This window comes from Silurus meridionalis, chromosome 8 (genome assembly GCF_014805685.1).
Source record: "Silurus meridionalis isolate SWU-2019-XX chromosome 8, ASM1480568v1, whole genome shotgun sequence".
NCBI lineage: Eukaryota > Metazoa > Chordata > Actinopteri > Siluriformes > Siluridae > Silurus > Silurus meridionalis.
This window is the reverse complement of record NC_060891.1, coordinates 17,884,251-17,903,395: the sequence shown is the minus strand read 5'-3', so window position 1 is coordinate 17,903,395 and position 19,145 is coordinate 17,884,251. Positions and strand designations below refer to the sequence as shown.

The 19,145-nt window shown below is 37.1% G+C and overlaps 1 protein-coding gene across 1 annotated transcript in view; it reads right to left on the bottom strand.

Moving 5' to 3' along the window:
- LOC124389665 (1-phosphatidylinositol 4,5-bisphosphate phosphodiesterase beta-1) overlaps nt 1-18,666 on the bottom strand; it is a 45,798-nt gene extending 27,132 nt beyond the window's left edge. The window contains exons 1-3 of the mRNA XM_046855076.1: nt 18,529-18,666; nt 16,189-16,266; nt 11,518-11,586 (exon numbers count right to left, since the gene is read on the bottom strand). Coding sequence (XP_046711032.1) covers nt 11,518-11,586; nt 16,189-16,266; nt 18,529-18,627 — 246 coding nt within the window. The 5' untranslated portion in view covers nt 18,628-18,666. The remainder of the gene's footprint in view (nt 1-11,517; nt 11,587-16,188; nt 16,267-18,528) is intronic.
- Between the last annotated feature and the right edge of the window lie 479 nt (nt 18,667-19,145).

Genomic DNA, 19,145 nt, shown 5'->3' with positions numbered 1-19,145 from the left:
AATCTATTTGGTGAACCCATTTCAGCCCATCAACTTATTTCTTGTCATTGCGCAGCTTTTTCAACCTATTACTGGTGTATCATTTCCTAAGCCTCGTTTAAGAATCTAATGACAAGCAAGGCAGAAGGCAACAAGACATTTGGATAATGTGAATGAGACAGAGGGAGTCAGCAATGTAAACATGACTGAGAACAGAGACATTCCTAATCACCTGATCATCATCATCTTTACTCTGCTTGTGTTCTTCATGGTGGTTGTTAAACATGGATACATTCATTAGGTAACAAATTTTGAAATTCGATGTAAGGTCCAGTTACCAGCGTGACACTAAAACAGGTAGTAGTAATGACTACATTTAAAGTACATGTCAAAGCCAAAACTTCTTTAACTTGACTAAAAATGTAGTCAGTGCTTCAACATATACAAAAACCTTTTGAAACATGAGCATCTGTACTTCTACTTAAGTGTAGGATGTGTGTATTGTTTTGCCATCTTTGATTTGGTAGCGGTCTTTGCATGTTGCCAGAATAAGGTTACACAACTGGTTTAGTTACACAATTATCTAAGAGTAGTTGTTTTGTTCAATTTGAAGGTTTGGTTCACTGTTGAATCATTTCACTGTTCACTGAGGCAGTGATCATTCAGGAAAACTTTTTTTTAAGTGTGTATAAATCTCTTTATAAGAAATATGTACAACTTCACTAAGACTTCATTTATAGACTATTTTAGTTTAGTTATCAAGTATTCTACTGATTATTCCATTGAATAACCGAGTAATCAAATAAGATTTTTTTTTTTCCTTTTTAAAGAGCAATAGTAAATATACAAAAGAAAATAATTAAGCTTCTCCTCACCCCTCACTTTTTCTCCCTATTCCTCTATTTTTCATTCTGCAGCATCTTCTGTGTTCTCCTGTCCAGTTTAGCAGGTGGTGCATCAGTAATAATAGTTCATTGGGGAAACACAGTGCTCTGTGTGTATTTTATGGATATTCATTTCTTTATTCTTAGTTTGTCAATTGTGTAGCATTTAAGACTTTCTATTTCATATTATTTAATTTCTCTCTATAGCCATTTGTATACATCTGAGTATTGTAGGTCCCCAAAACCATGCGCATTAATATTAATCTGTTCTCTTAATGTTAATCTTTTGCTCTCATAAAAGTCTCCTCTTTTCTGGGAATGCTTTTTAATAAATTTTTAAACAAGGCTGTAAAAGATTTTTGTGGCCATTCAGCCAAAAAATGATATGAGGTTACTTGTGGTTAAATCCATTGTTTCTGCCCATGGTCATATTGCCCAATTCTGCAAACCAATCAATAGGCATTGCAGTGTTCCTTTCAAAGCATACTCATAGAGCATTTGCTGTTGTGACTAGTGCATTCCCTATGGCATTACCTTGACAGAACAGCGATTTGATCCTCAGGTCACCTCATATTGGAAAACAACATGTAAGAAATTTCTGCTAATAAGCATTACATAAAGACATGCCACTCCAGGAACATGGGTTCCTTAACATGGGTCTGTTCCACATAATAACATGGCTTATGTTATCTATGTCTATTACCCCTGGCAGTTTGTATAAAAATTGCATGCTAGTATTTGTAACTTAAAACCCCAGCAAACTTCCAATGTTTCTGTGTCAATAAAAACCAATGACCCAGTGAAAACTCAAGAAAAAGGAACCAGTGGCTGCATGACTGAAGCATTTATTTCAAACATTGTTCCATTTATTGAATTGTGACTTTGTTGAAAGGTCTCACTCACTCAAGATAAATATATTGCTTAGTGTTGTACATTTTATCAAATGGAGTATGACTCGCTATTTAGATTGGCAGGAAATCGATTCAATTCTTTCCAGTGTATACACGGTTATTAGATAAAATTTTATATGATTATTTTTAAATGTGTTTTGCTCTGGTCTGATATTTGACTTTTTAACCTTGCCGCCCACCAGCAACCCAGCTTTGCCCTTGCTGTATGACGTCACACTGGCCAACAGATGTGTAGCCAGAAAATAATTACAATAACATGCAATATTTCCAGCTGAGAAGTATTTTCTGTGTGCTGTCTGAGGCACAGCCAAATAAATGACTAAACCAATATGATTCACAGGAAAGGTTTGGCGCACAGATAACTGAATCTAGACAATATGGAAAATGTCTCACCATTCTAATTTTACAACACACTGCTAGTAGGTAGAAAAGGTCCTGCATTTTTAATTTAGCACAAATCCATATAGCCCATTTATATCAACCCTTACATAGTTACTTACTTTCATCATAATTGAAAAAAGGCTTCAGCACTCTTTAAAATCACACAGTGAACATTTCAAAAGAAGATAAATGATTCAATCCAATTTGCTACCCAAGGTACCAGTACACTTTGGCCACAACAGTGGTGTTTGCTCCTACTCATCATGACTCATAGATCTGTTCAAGCCCATGTTGGCATCTTTGATATATCTAGACCTGGCATTTAGTCCAATTTTACTCTTGAATTCAATGCTAAGAAATGGCATGAGAGATTTCATTTCTTGGATTTCCCAGCCTGGTCCAAACTCTTTATAAACATTTGTTATTTTTATACTGTATCTTTTAGCATTACTAGTGCCCACACATTCTGAAGGGCTTTCTCCATGAACTGTGGAATTTTAAACAAGAGAAAACAAAATTAGAATTTATTTTCATGCCTACTTGAACTGTTGCTGTCAGGTTAATAGTCCTCCACACACAATCACTCTTTATTAATTGTGCAATTTCCAGTGTCTTGATGATGAGCTTGCTTCCTAGGCAGTGTTGTCCAATTTCAAAACAAAAAAAGAAAGAAAGAAAGGAAGCTCCATATTATCATCAGCGACTCCATGAAATTTGATTAGAGGTGCTGAAGGACTTAGGAGTGGGGAGTTTGTTAATCTCTTGTAGGAAATGAAAGATGTGCCAGCATCTGTCATCTTTCTTAACTTTTTAAGTTGATGGCTAAGGATTAACATATTTCATAATTAAGAAATACGTTATGTTTTGTTTTAGACAAAAGTTACTTAGGCTAAAAGGAATAAATTGCATTTAGAATTCTATACATATAAATATTGCAAACAATACAAACAAAAATGACACTAATAATTATCAAATTATATTTATTGAAAAAAAATGGAAACAGAAAGAAAGTCTGAACTTATTGAACTTGTTATGCTAAATTGTAATGAAATGTAATGCTAGTTTTACCTGCTTTTCATGTACATCTGACCCTGACAATTGAATATATATAAACTTAACCATGTTGTATTTTATACTTTCCACACACCAGCCTATATACCTGCAGGAAGAAACACTTTTTCTTTCAATCATTATACTCCAGTCCTCCTCCCACCATCTTGATCCACCACCCCCACACATAACAGATGTATGGTAATGACGAGTCTCCTCAAACATTCGCTCTCTCTGTTCTCCAAGTGAGAATGGCCTAAAATGCATATTCATTATACTTGGCGCACTGAGGAGGAGGAGGACGTCTTGGATGCGATGAGTCAGCTGTGAATGCGGGGAGGGCTGCAACCTGTCTGCAGTGAAATGCAGTTGTTTGTATTGTCACCTTGTCCTCGCTCAGCTCCTAGCCATGTTGGATGCCCTTTCTTCCCACCTCATTAGCTCCCTTTGCCTATGGCTTTGGTCACACATGGGGAGCTGTTCCACAAGAGTTTCTATGGCAACAATCCATCAAGACTCTGCTGCCACTGAGAACAGGATTTGGCCAAATGTTTAGCCCACGGTCTAGCAAAGTAAAGCAATACTGTGCCTCTGAGTTGGCTAGGATCGCAGGCTTTGTACTGAAGGTATAACATAGCGGTTATACCTATATTTGCTTACTATTACAAATACATGGTACTGGGAGAATTTATACAGTATAACCTAGACTAGAACTAGAGACGTGGCTAATAAGTAAAACGTTTGTCTAAAGATGCAGGTGAGGACAGATGTTGTTTGAAGGTTTTAAGACATTTCATTAAGGAATAGACATTAAAAGGAGGTGAATATTTATTTTACTCTCACCTTAACCAGGAGACTAAAAAAGCTGTCTTATCCAGGTCCATTGCCAGTCCAGGAGAGACTCATTCTCATCCTGAATCAAATCCAGCCCAAACATTACCAAGTTTACTGCTGACTTATAGCTCGCTCTTCCTGCTCCGCCACCCTTCAATGTCTATGTAAATTATTAATTTACATAATCTTCGAAGTTTTTTGCTTATTTTCTATGAGCAAATTATGATCATTTTGCTTCAGTTGTTTTCACCATTTTTACCCTTTTTTTTGCTCTTTATTGTTCTAATTGTTTTTTTTTTTCATGATTGTTTAACTTATATAATTGTGACCACAATTATGTTGATTTGGATTGTGTATGTGAATTTTATTTATGATTTTCCCCTAATTCTCCCTAAATTCCCAGCACTTGCCATATCTCACACATTATACTAAGCAGGAACGAGGAAGGCAAACATGTGCTTGCTCTAAGATACATGAAGTCAACCTACATCTTTTCAACTTGCTCCTCGTGCGCCATTACAGGGCAGCATGACACATATGGAGGAAAGTGCTATCCAACCTCTTTAACATACATGACCTAACAGACCCCTATGACTGGCTAGTGCCATTGAGAGATTATGCCACTCCACCCAAGGGACTTTTGCTTCCCTTGAACGCCTGGCAGCATGTAGGCAGATGATATTTTGGAATACAAAAAAATTATGTTCATGTTCAAGATCTTGCTTTACAAGCATAATAAAATGTCATAGAATATACAGTGCCAAGAGTCCTGAAGCAAAATATAAGTTGATGTGGGTGTGTAGTCCTGAATGAAGGTAAGAAAATTAAGTACGTGCAGAGCCGTTTGAGGTCTGAAATGCCAGGAAAAGACTTTTGAATTCAAGAACGTAAATATTGAGATCCCAGACAATGTGTCCCATGAAATATTAAAAATGTCTACAAATAACTACAGCTTGCTTGAGTAGGTAAGGTCCCTGGCAGCAATTTGATCAGTCCTGTTATATTAAGTTTTAGTTTCAGATGACATCCAGCCAGGAAAAAGAAGACAATCTGAAATCCTCTATGAAACTTGGAAGGTAAACAGAAGAAAAGAAACGCTATGAGAATTTGTGTCAGCATATAACCTTGATTTATTATATTAGGAGAACAAAAGTAGACCCAGAAGTGATCCCTAGAGAACTCTAGTACTGATGTTGTATTGTGATGAAACTAAAGTAATATCACAGTGGCTTGTAGTGTATAAATGAGCCTGCTAAAGCTAAGTGCACATCAAGATTTTAGCTCCTATCTTTCTCTTGCCAACAGATTATTGATATCTGCAACAGCCTCCCCGAATCGCCAACTAATCACCATGCTTGTCTTTTAAGACTTCTCAGGAAGTGTGAAGTTCCGTGCTGTGATTTCCCTCGTCTGGAGAAAGGCACAGGTTTCTCTGTCATTTTAAATATATTTTCAAAGGTATTACTAAAATATCTCGTTAGCTAGATGGATAAAAAAAATTGTAAAGCTGCATTTTAGACTACGGAGGGTCAATAAAAATGCCCAAGTTGTTATATCACCTTTTATTATAGATTATAGCTGTATGTTTTATACGTGACAGGGCTTGGCATAAAACAATAAATGCAATAACAATGGAGAGATTGAACAATGAATAAATAAGAATGCTTATTTATAATGCAGGCATAATAATGAAACCCATGTTTTCACTGCTAAAATATGCTAATAAAAGGACCTGCTGCCTGATTTTGTGTAACAGTATACAATTTACAGTGTGTCTCTGCACCAAATATTCGCTAAATTATTGAACTTAACTTGGTCCGCTGTGGCGACCCCTAATGGGAGAAGCCGAAAGAAAGTTATTGAACTTAACTTGCTAGATACAGAAAGGCACATTTGATACAATGAACACATTTCAGGGGTTTCTATCTTGTCCTCGTTGCATGTCTTCTACTCAAGGTTTATTATGCTTTGTGGTCAGAAGTCATAAATGCCCATATGAAACCTCCCACATCTAATTCAATTTCAAGCACAGCATAAAAGCAGTGATTAGCAATAGTCAGTATGGAAACTCTTAAAAATGGCTAGAATAAAAACAACCATGCGAAAGGCCATGCTACCTTTAGTTAAGGAGCCAGAAGAGGAAACCGCTAATGCTTTGGCAAGAACACAACTGTTTGTTTTATGATTAATCCCTAATATCTCTAATAAACAACTGCATATCACAAGTTTTATTTTTATTGACGTGTTCTAGCAGTTAGTGTATTAAAACTGAGAGATTTTGGAAGCACTCACTCTTTGCCAGGGCGCCTACAAGGTAACAGATCAAGTAACGTCTAAGCCTCATCAACAGTCGTTTGCTACTCACTATTACAGCGACATGGAAACAGAATGCGAGTGTTAATTGTGGTGTAGTGTGAGAAGCACGGCAATTTGAGTATTTTGAAAGCCATGTAGTGTCCACTAGGCATAGCAAATCATAATTAGCATCTGACCAATTCAGAACACTCCAGATGAGTGTGTCTGCAGGAGATTTAATGAATCATCCAAATGATCCAACAAACAGAACTACTTTTGCTCAACGGTAGGGCCTGGTATAGGCATGACCGAGCTGATAGCCTTTGCCATCTCACTAGTTTTGTGTCCCTTGTTTGATACCGAGACTGAATGTTCTGTCTGCAAGCATCACATGTTTGCTGTGTCTGTATGGGGTTCCTCTGTGATCTCCAGATTCATCCCAAAAAAAGGCAGTAGGAGGATAGTGTACTCTAATGTGTTCGAGTGTGTGTGTGTGTGTGTGTGTGTGTGTGTGTGTGTGTGTGTGTGTGTGCGCACGTGTGCATGGTTCCCTGTGAGAGATGTATTCATGCATCACACCTAGTCTTGCCGAATCCACCACAAACCTGACCAAGATAAAACGATTACTGAAGAGGAACGAATGAATAAGGAGAGGGCGGAATTTTGTCATATTGTGCATCTCTACGCCAAAGTAAATTAGCTGCCAGCCCTCTATGACAAAGAGATTAACTAGGTGTGAGAAAACAAAGGATTCGCATTACAAATGTGCCAGTGCAGAAATTGTACATTTGTAGCAAACAGCATGAATGTTCCCAATATAAAACGCAGGTTTGGCCAAGCAGAGCAAGCAAAATATAGGTACAATACTAAAGTTAGGGTCCTAAAGCCTCGGCCTGTTTTGCTTTGACATCCAAACAGGATTTTGTACTCTCAACTCTTCTAGAAGCGTGTCAACAGATGGAGCAGTCTGATTTCATGGCAGTGGTGTTGAGCTGATAATCCTCCCTAAGGCAGTTTTTGCTTGAGAAAAGTGAGCAGGAACTAAAAAAGAGTCTCTTCCACTAAGATCAAGGTTTTATACTCAGTTCCGTAGGCTGCTTGCCTGTGTATGGATGCCTTAAAACCCAAAGAAAAAGTTGTTGATTAGGTAAGTTATTGTATATATCAAAACAAGCACATACATTATACATGGATATTTTGTTTACATTTCTGGCACTTGTGAAACTGTTTCTAGAAGGCCATATGTCCATGGCCAAAAGCAGTGCCACTAACAAAGTGCCAACAGCTTTTCAACAGATGGCTACATATAAACAGCCCACTACTTAATCCTAGAAAGTGGTTTGTACCACAGCCTTAATTTCACACGTACATGTGATACATTTGGAAGGTAAATTACTTATTTTCTTTGCAACTATCTTTTCAAAAATACATTTAAAGAATGGTTGTTTTGCTAAAAGGATAGAAATAGCACTGGTGAATATGTATTTTAAGAAGAAGGAGGAGCATAGGGTGACATATAAGAGTGGAGGAAGGTGAACACAGGTGGACTATGTTCTATGTAGGAGATGCAACCTGAAAGAGATTGGAGACTGTAAGGTGTTGGCAGAGGACAGTGTAGCTAGACAGCATCGGATGGTGGTATAAGAAGAATAAGAATAAGATGGTGGAAACTGAAGGAGAAAGACTGTAGTGTGAGGTTCAGGGAAGAGGTCAGACAGGGGCTCAGTGGGGTGAAGAGGTGCTGGATGATTGGGAAACTACTGCAGAAGTGATAAGGGAGACTGCTAGAAAGGTACTTGATGTGACGTTTGGAAAAAGAAAGGAAGACAAAGAGACATGGTGGTGGAATGAGTAAATGCAGGAGAGCATAAGGAGTAAGAGGCTGGCAAAACAGAATTGGGATCGACAGAGAGATGAGAAAAGTAGGCAGGAGTACAAGGAGATGCGGCAGCAGGTAAAGAGGGATGTGGCGAAAGCCAAGGAAAAAGGCATATGAGGAGCTGTATGAGAAGTTGGACACTAAGGAAGGAGAAAAGGATTTATACCGTTTGGCAGGCAGAGGGACCGAGCTGGAAAGGATGTGCTACAAGTTTGAGTAATAAAGGATGGAGATGGAAATGTGTTGACTAGTGAGGAGAGTGTGTTGAGAAGATTGAAGGAGTATTTTGAGCAGCTGATGAACAAGGAAAATGAGAAAGAGAGAGAAGGCTGGATGATGTGGAGATGGTAAGGCAGGAAGTGGATAGGATAAGTAAGGAGGAAGTGAGAGCAGATGAATAGTGGAAAGTCGGTTGGACCAAATGACATACCGGTAGAAGCATGGAGATGTTTAGGAGAGATGACAGTGGAGTTTTTAACCAGGTTGTTGCAATTTTGGAAGGTGAGAGGATGCCTGAGGAATGGAGAAGAAGTGTGCTGGTACCGATCCCTAAGAATAAGGGAGATGTGCAGACCTGCAGTAAGGGCACCACAGGGCATTATCTGCTTTGAGAATGTTGATGAAAAAGTATAGAGAAGGTCAGAAAAAGTTGCATTGTGTTTTTGTGGATTTAGAGAAAGCGTACGGCATGGTGCGCATGTTGTGGTATTGTATGAGGAAGTCAGGTGTGTCAGAGAAGTATGTGAGGGTGGTGCAGGACATGTATAAAGACAGTGTGACAGCAGTGAAGTGTGCAGTAGGAACGACAGACTGGTTCAAGATGGAAGTTGGACTGCATCAAGGATCAGCTCTGAACCCTTTCTGTTTGCAGTGGTGATGGACAGGTTGCCTGACAAGGTCAGAGAGGAGTCTCTTTTACTATGATGTTTGCGGATGATAATGTGATTTGTGGTGAGAGTAGGGATCAGCCTGGAGAGCTGGAGGTACGCGTTGGAGAGATGGGGAATGAAAGTCAGTAGGAGTAAGACAGAGTACGTGTGTAAATGAGAGGGAGGGCAGTGGAGTGGTGCGGTTGTTGAAGACGTGGTGAAGGTGGAGGAGTTCAGGTACCTGAGGTCAACGGTGCAAAGTAATGGAGAGTGTGTTAGAGAAGTGAAGAAAAGAGTGCAAGGAGTGATTTGTGATAGAAGGGTATCTGCAAGAGTGAAAGGGAAAGTTTATAGGACTGTGGTGAGACCTGCGATGTTGTATGGATTAAAGACAGTGGCATTGATTAAAAGACAGGAGGCGGAGCTGGAGGTAGCAGAGCTAAAGATGTTGAGTCTGTAGGAAGTTCTGGAGACAAGGTGAGAGGTGCGATTGAGATGGTTTGGACATGTGCAGAGGAGGGACATGGGGTATATCGGTAGGAGAATGCTGAGGATGGAGCCACCAGGAAGGAGGAACAGTGGAAGGCAAAGGAGGAGGTTTATGTATGTGGTGAGGGAAGACATGCAGGTAGTTGGTTTAGGCAGATGTAGAGGACAGGGGGGTATGGAGATGGATGATCCGCTGTGGCAACCCCTAATGGGACAAGCCATAAGAAGAAGAAAAAGATTTACAGAATGTTTGTAGCTCTCTGCTGACATGGCCATTGTCACTGTTATGAACATTTGAAAATACTCATAATTTGAAAAGGAAACGAAAATTGTCAAATTGTTTCTGAAAGATGTCTGGCTTCTGGGTCTGCTTATATTATATATCCCTTTCCTGCAATATCAACAAGTTTAATGGCCTTTTTAATCTCCCACTTTGCGACAGTTTTTATAAGAAGAAAATATTAAAAACAACAGAATGGCTTTTAGGTTCCCTCTCTATATAATGACAATGAAGCTGTGCTCTGCAGTGCAATCGTAGGCTGCTAATGCATTAAAACCAAATGGTTTTCTATTATGGTTTTACTGCACCTCCGGGAATAGGAGTAGCGATTAGAAATGAGAATCTCATTGCTCCTGCCTTGAGCAACCACTCAATTTTCATTGTAGCCAAGATTGCTTTCGAGATGATCGATTACATAAAAGTGAAATATTTTGTATCTTTCTCCAACTGTGGCTATCTATTTTAGTTCTAAAATATGTGAAGACAATGTTGGTAAAATCTCCCTCAAGCAAAGCAGCTTCTCTCAATCATGCTTTATATGTCAGGTGCTGATAGGTGCTGAGTAATACATTTGATCATTTTAGAAACACTGCCCCACAAGACATCTGAAATCACCTGATGTAATTCATTCTCTTTTTTCAAACCGCTTCGACCTTGGTGTATATGGCTGGATGGATGGCTCGCAGTGAATGAATGTGAAACATGAATGTGAAGCTGAAAGATTTATTTGGTCATCTTTGCCCCAGCCACAGTAGATTTCCACTGACTTACATTCAGCTGCGTCTCATGTTGACATCTTGCAGCTCTCCCTGAGAAATCTCCCTAAGATAATGTGTACACAGTTGGCAAAATACAACTAAACAAATTTATATATATATATATATATATATATATATATATATATATATATATATATATACGGCTGCCAGTTTGTGAGTGGAGGGTGAAGCATATACTGCTGTGTTCGCCTGCAATGCACAACTTTTAAAGTTTTCTATTTTTGTCATATCACATTGTAAGATCAAATAATATATATATATATATATATATATATATATATATATATATATATATATATATATATCATATATATATATATATATATATATATATATATATATATATAAATAAATAAATATATATAATGATATAAATATATATATTAGGGCTATAATATATATACTAGGGCTGTCAAAATGAATGCATTAATAACACGTTAACGCAAATTACCTTTAACAGCACTAATTTTATTAACGCACAATTAATGCGGTGTGCATTTCTGTTTGACCATTTTTATAAAAAATGTAAATAAATAAATATAAAAGAAGCGAAATGAAACCCTTGCTATGCTATATAAAATATAAATAAAATTTATATTGTTATTGACATAAAGATCATCCCTTTTATTTTAGATGCTTTAAAATGTAGATCCAGATGCCTGCCTCTGGCACTTTGTCCCAGACTGCATAGCCCATTACCCTCTCTGAGTGATTCTTATCACCCACAAACCCAATTAATCTATATTTAGATTGGCAAGCAGGACATGCAGCAGGTGGAATAGGTAAGCCTCCTTTTTATCAGGGTAGTAATTGAAAATTAATGAACAAAATATTCTAGAAAAAAATGAAAAATGTAAGAATGTATAACGCTGGTTGGAGATTCTTACCTTCAGTGTTTTAGTACATTTTCCAGTTCTTGCATCCTTGATATAGGTGATGTCCAACAGATCAGTTTCCTGGTATAAATAAAGACACAAAGCAACATGTTGATTATACTTATCTCATATGTTTGGCATGCAATTATATAATAATTTATAATAATTATAAAAGTAAGCCAAATTCCAACTTAAACAAGTTAAATAAAATAACACAAAGAATACAGAATAAAAACTCTATGTACAACATTTTAGGTAAGAGTGGATCCAGTTTTAAAAAGTACACTGTAAAACTGTTCCTGAAGAAAGCATGCAATTACTGAGTGCTGAACTGTTTCCTACAGCATTTCCTACAGGTGATAGTTATGCCTTCAGACTACTACAACAAAACTGTGTGCAGTTCAACTACATCTTCATGGCTAAAAGCACCAAACTACATTTTGGCATTGTAAGTAAACATTAAACACAAAAATGAAAAAACAAACAAACAAACAAAAAAACCCTTCAAAATGAAACTGAGACTGGTAAGATTTTATTTGTCCTTTTTTGGCTCACTTAAAAAAGAATAGTGGTCTAATTATAATAACAAGCTAATAACTAATAATATGTATATTATTATTATTATTATTATTATTATTATTATTTATTTTTTTTTTTTGGGGGTCATTTCACATGGGAACTTTTTTCTGTAAGACATTTCTGTGAGTTTTGTGTGATGAAACACTAGCAATTAATTCTCTAGAAAAGTCATGATCAAAAATGGCTAAAAATAAAATTGTTTTAAGGGTTGATCTCCCATAACTAAACAAGAAAAGTCACCATTTACCTATATACCACTCTGTATACTGCTATAAGGTTTTTTCCTATCAGTCATAAATCTTGATTGTTCATATGTATGAAATTATGAGCTTTAAACAAATGAACAATGCTTCTGATTGTATCATTAATGAAAATAAATCTAAAAGTCTATTTTTCATATTCATGAAAACATCTTACAGCATCACTCTGAAAAGTATTTTCCCAAACAAAGCATTAGACATCGTTATAGACAAGTACAACAAATTATGGACTCATTTGTGAATAAAAAAAAATTCTTTTGAGTAGGTTAACCTGAAAGTGTCTACAGTGTCAAATATGGTATGTATTATTAACAATAATGACCAATAATTTATCTACATAACTAACGTGGCTTTATTTTAAATGTTCCTGCCGTTTAGATGAACTAAAATTCAAACAGCTGTAAGCGCTTCAGTACTGCCATGGCAACAGGACAAGGAGGCTGCCTATAGAAGGGACTGTGGGTCACCGACACACTTGAATAAAACTGGTGGAAGGTGAAGTCACAGACTATATGATTTGACCTAACAAGACAAGTGTATTACTTGTTTAGAAACCACTTAGACTGAGTGATGCACTCAGTATGCCAGATAACTGATTCTACTGACTTCTTCGGCTCAGAATAACTCACGCAACTGATGCAATGGCAGCGGTCTACTGCTACTGTGCACTAAATGAATGTCATGTTTGTCGTGCGTCTCACTGGCGACAAGCCAACCTGCAGTCCTCTAAAAATAGAAACCTGGGTTGATCATGCGACCATTGGTTTGCATAACGCTACTGCATACTATTATTTTCCTGCCACTAGTAACCGGTTATGATTTTCTTTCTCATTCTGTGCAATAGAAGAAATGTATAGCAATTCATTGTAAGCTGTGATTTCCAGAATGGATTGCACCATTATTCTGACACACTCATTTCAGGGCATCCCGTCACCCCAGAACATAATGTGCTTGGCTTTTATCCTTGAAAGCGAAATTGCATAAAGGATATTCATTTGGATCTCATTAATGTGTACAAATTCATATTCATTAGCATCTGGAAATTAACAGCTCAATTCAAAAAGACGGATAAAACATTCAGTGATGGAAACCTTCACTTCAATTATAATTCAACATGATTCTAAACAAACTGTTTTCGGTGCAGATTACCAAGGCCTTGTAGTTTACATTTCCCTGATGGACTAATTCATATTGATTTTACTGGAGGGAAAGTGGTACATATATCTAGCTTCTTCAGAAAATGGAGAATGGGAAAAAAGTGGCTCCAGATTTATGATGAATTGGAATGTGTAAGATCATGCAATCTATCAAGAGAAATGTATCTATCATTTGAATTTTTCTAAAATAAGAATGTGCATCAGAATTGGTTAAATGCCTGTACATTTGTAATTTTATTGAGTTTATTGCTTGGTTTTAATTTAGTGTTTTCGTGGACAGTTTGGTGTAAACTTTTATACAGTATGTTCAAATCAATTTCCTTGAATTTCCTAGAATAAATGAATCAGTAAAAATGGCCCACATAGAGATCACTTTAAATTCCTTCATTTATCAGTCTTAAAAAATATGATACATATTTTAAAAATATTTATTTCAAAATACATATTTTACCTGCACTGACAAAAAACACACTTAAGGTACATACAACACATGCAAGAGTAGCCTTCAGGCAAAATGAGGTGCAATAATGCTCCCTTCTAAACACAAAGTCCGTTCTTCAGTACACGTATGACACATTTTTTTTAATTAAACATATGAAAACATGGGGTCATGTGAGGTGACTCGCGTTAATTACTGCTGTGAAAGGCGAATTCTGATAATGTTTTAAAAGAATCAAAACAAACCTCTTCAAACTGTGGTCAATGCTTTGAAATTTAATTCAAGTAAAAAAAAAAACTACCACCATATTCATTTTTTTTTATCATGTCCATGCATGCTTTGGGAACAAAGCACAACAGCGCCTTATTACATGATGCACTGCAACCTGAGCCACTCGCAAATCTATTTGCATCATTTTGAAAGCAATTACTGCTGAGTGCAACGTATGAGAAGCTATTCTAATCACCATCATGTGATTCAGATTCATGAATAACATGCATGAGTTTTTATTGCATTGTAGTGATATATTAAATGTTTTGAAATGTGCACAGTGAATACTGTGAGCTAAGAAGGTGACTAAATACTGTTAAAACTTTTTTTATATTTATATTTTTGACAAAAATATTAAAAACCTCAATTATTAAATATTCTTCAATGTTTTAACACATCTCAGGGCCCAGTCCTTTTTTTAAAACAAGTTTAGTTTTTTTGCTGGCAATGGCTTCATTTTTCTCTTAAATCAGTAACAAGGTTGAAAGTAACAGAGGTTGTTGACATAAAATTAGCAAATACTCAAAAAGTAGTTCATTCTAATGAGGCCATTATGGAAGTTCTAGCAATTTATTTGACCTTTCTCATGTGAAGGACACAAAGATATATTTTACCTCTTTTCCCTTGCATTCATATTTATAAATGCAAAATCACTGACAATTTGTGCTGCAATCATGGAAACCTTTTATTATAAATATTTTCTTTTAACAATATCGAACATTGTAAAGGCTTTTTTTGTTTCTGTCAAGATATTGGGTATCTTGACATAGATATTAAATGTGTGGAGGGCAAGATTACACTCTACTTTATTTTAAATCTCACAGGCTACTGTTTTCAGGGATTTCAATGCTGAAATATATTCACACAAAAAACAAAAACTACAATGAAAAAAGTATATTTTCTGACCAATCATGCAAAAACTAAAAAATAAATAAACCCTAGACAGTCATACATTTGCTTATAAAAAACTCAAATACCTTGAAACTCATTACAAATCACACTGGCTAAACTCCAGAACCACCAACAATTTCATGCTACATGATTTGGCTGAGATTCTAAAAATGCTTTGATGTTCTCAAATGTTTATTTCTTCTGAGGGTAAATAAATGAACCTGCACCATTTCCTGTGCACTTCACCATATTTATAATATAAAAGTCCAATTGTGACAAAAGCATACACATGGCTGGATGCTACTCCTGCAGTCCCCACGTCTCACAGGCCTACCGCCTTCTGTGTTTCTGTGTTTACTAAGATTTTATGAGACAGCAGTCTAAATAGCTCATTTTAGGAACAACACCTGCAGAGAATCTAATGATGACAATCCATGTAACAGCACATCAAAAATGATTCCCATGGCACCTTTTAAAAAATCATTATTATTGTAAAAACCTTTTCATTCACTAACCCTCTGAGTTTTCAAAATATGTGAATTTCAAATAAGTTTTCACAATTTCTGCTGTATTCCCATGACTCCCAGGCTATCTGGTGGTATGCCATCCATCTGGACTTTGGACACTTTCTCCAAAACATGTCCCTTCAGGCAGGTTTTCAGTGTTATATGTGTGTGAGGCACCATATCTAAGCTAAAATTAGATATTGTTATCAAGTTCCCCCCTGTACACTTTCACATTCAGGTCCACAATTCAATTGCCCAATGTCATTACAAACTGAATCAATAACTAAGATGCATGATACATCATATAGTGCATCATAATCTGATTGATGATATTGTATACTGAATCACCATGCTGTATTTTGAAGCATCATATACAATCTCATCATATACTGAATTCTCATACAGTAAAATTGTTCATCATACAGTATACTGAATCATCATATACTAAATCCACATATACTAAATCTGGCCATATGCACACTGATAAGAGATATGTACTTCACAATAAAAAAATGTTTTGCATGCATTGAAAAAATGCATGTTCTAATCAAAACATGTGCTAGCCACATCAGGAACTGTACCTTGTTCTGATCTGTCCAGTAGAGAAAGTATCCCTGAGGATCCACACGTAAGGTCACTGGGGTCACTGTAGACGAGTCCTTAACAAAACAAAACAAAACAATTTGACATTTGAAATAGTCGTATTGTAAATATATACTTCATGGCTACTCAAATATAAAAGGCTAAAACCATAAGCTGTAATACAGCCAATTCTTAATCATCTTAAAAATCAACATGAAATATTATCATTATAATTAGATTTAAGACACTGTGTGGTCTCTGATTCTTGGGATTTATGAAAACGTCAAGTTTGAGTCAGCCTTTGCATAAGTGTTTTAAATATTCATTCATTTTTAATAACTTCCATTGGTGCAAGTCACAAAATCCTGGCACCCAGCATAGAGCTCACCTCCTCCACAATGATTAGAGACTGCAATGTTATTTTAACCTTACATGTAGCTTTTCATTTACATTGAAACTAAATGCTAGCTGCAAAGCAAATGTCTGTCTGTCTGTCTGTCTCAAGAGGAACAGGGACACTTTCCACCCTTTTTTAGTGCCCATGGTGTATCCTTTACAGCTCTCTGATTGTGTTATTTTAGACCTTTGGTGAATCTGCCCACATGCACCAGCACATCTAAGTTGGGTGGCAGAGCGCATCTTAGCTAAAGTAAGGGAGCCAAGAAGAGGGGGATTAAAAGCATGAAAGTTGCCATAGCAACAGACCAATATTTTTCAGTTTTATGTGTAGCTCAAGCTTTGAACTGCCTACATTTTCTGCGTGAGCATACCACAAACCTTTATTTATTGTCTCCCTTCTGGCAGCTCGTAAGATTTTGCGGGTGTAGTGATGAATAAGCATTTCACAACTATGCAGCTCACCATAAGAACCTGCCTCCTCTTGTTGATCACAGAAAGACGTGAGAATGCATGAACGGGCTGCACCATCTGCATTGCATGCACTTTGTAGAGGTGCTCCTTGTAGAAGGAACAAGCAATACCCTTAGGAAGTGATGGAATATTCACTTTATAATTAAAATATCAATCCTTTGTTGGTACACTGATGTAGTTAAGCACATTTTTAAAAAGTGCATGTGTGTGTGTGTGTGTGTGTGTGTGTGTGTGTGTGTGTGTGTGTGTGTGTGTGTGTTTCTTCTAGACAGTGTAACTGGTGTGTTCTGATAAATAATGGATCAGATGCTAGTACCACTTTTCCTACTTTTTCTTTTCTCTACACAATTAATATTCTGGGATTGGCTCTAGGCCAATTTCTGACATCGTCTTAGAAACTGAATTAAATCTATCCAAGCTTACGTAAAGCCCTGGCAGTGTGATGATGATTATGTATTTTAAAACAAGGCATGCTTTATGTTTTTAATGCATGATACCTTGTGTCAGTCAGTGTAGCATACATTCACAACAGTAATCAATCAGATCAGATCATAAAATCTATGAAATGCTATACAATCAAGAGCTTCAAGACTAGTATCGAGGTTGTATTTGTGCATCCTGTTCAAATACCAATCTACTCCATTGTGTACATCCAAATTAGCTAGACAGATGCTCTATTGTGCACATTCTATATATATTCCCAGTATATTGGGTTATTTATAGGAATCAGTCGGTAAGACATAGTGTTATATACCCAGCAGTCTCATGTAAATTTGACTTCATTTTTTTAAATACTTTTTGTTTTGTTTTTTTACACCCAAGCAACATGCAGTGCAGTTCTTGAGTTAAGTTTTTTTTTTTTTAAGAGATCCAACAGGTGAGCAGATCAGCATCCTCATCCTCAGCGCTTCTCTATCATTAACAGTGCAGCACTGAGGGACTGCATTACACTCCAGTAATTACTCAACCCACAGCAGCTTGCGCGATCCTTCCGGTCAATACAACTGTATATCTTAAGAAAAATGCCTTTATTTTTAAACTAAAAAGAAGAACCCACATCTTTCCCTCAGCCATGCGTGAATGACACATTATGTAAAAAAAAACAAACAAACATAGAAAGCAATTAAACGCTGGGTTTACAAGGACATTTAAGCAACAACAACCTTTGAGGGTAGTGGCGCGTGCCGATTGCATGGAGGAAACGAAAATGCAGTGATCATTTCAGTACATCAGGCTGTTTATGAACACTCAGATTTCTGAATCCGTGTAGAGCACGCCGTGTGGCGCGAGCTCACAGATCACCGGATGTGCGAGTTGTCGAAGCTATTCTTGAACAGTTGTCTACGGAGCTTTGGGTTTCGCACATTCGAGATCGGAATGATTCAAGTTGCAGCTTTGTTTTCATAAGTCAGTGAGCACGGAGGGAAAAATCGCAGCGATACACGGCGCACGCCGTTGCCTTGACTTACCTCGTCCCATTTCATAAACCTGCTGCCTTTCTTCAGACTCTCCGGCACGCACACCGGCTTGAGCTGCAGCGCGTGAACCCCGGGCTGTGCTCCGGCCATTCAGCATGCACATTTACCTCCAAGACCAGAAAAACAAACGAGGGAAGAAAAAAAAACAGGAGACAGATCGAGGTCTTCTATCTTCTTCCAGTGCGGTGACTGAGAGCTGCTCGGAAAATGACTGATGAGATCTACATGCGCCCGATCATGATTAATATATATTTTTTATCTCCCCTGTTATTGTCTTTAATATTTGTGAACGATCTTACTTGAGATTCCAACAGACACCGGAGATGCGAGAGGTATTAAAAAATGAGCAGCTAAAGAAGAGCGCTCCTGAATGATGGCGAGTAAATGGGCAGGGGGGGCTGGCAGCATGAGTGGCCTCCGCACATTGACTCATTTGCGGCACTTCAGCGCTTCAACACTTTGCTCGCTGGGATTCAGCGCCTCCTAGTGCGTTTGGACAAAGCGAAGGTGAGGAAAGCCTGCAACCTGTGTAAAGAGCCAAAAATAATAATAATAATAATAATAATAATAATAAATAAGACGGACCCGCATCACACTGCGCCTTAAAT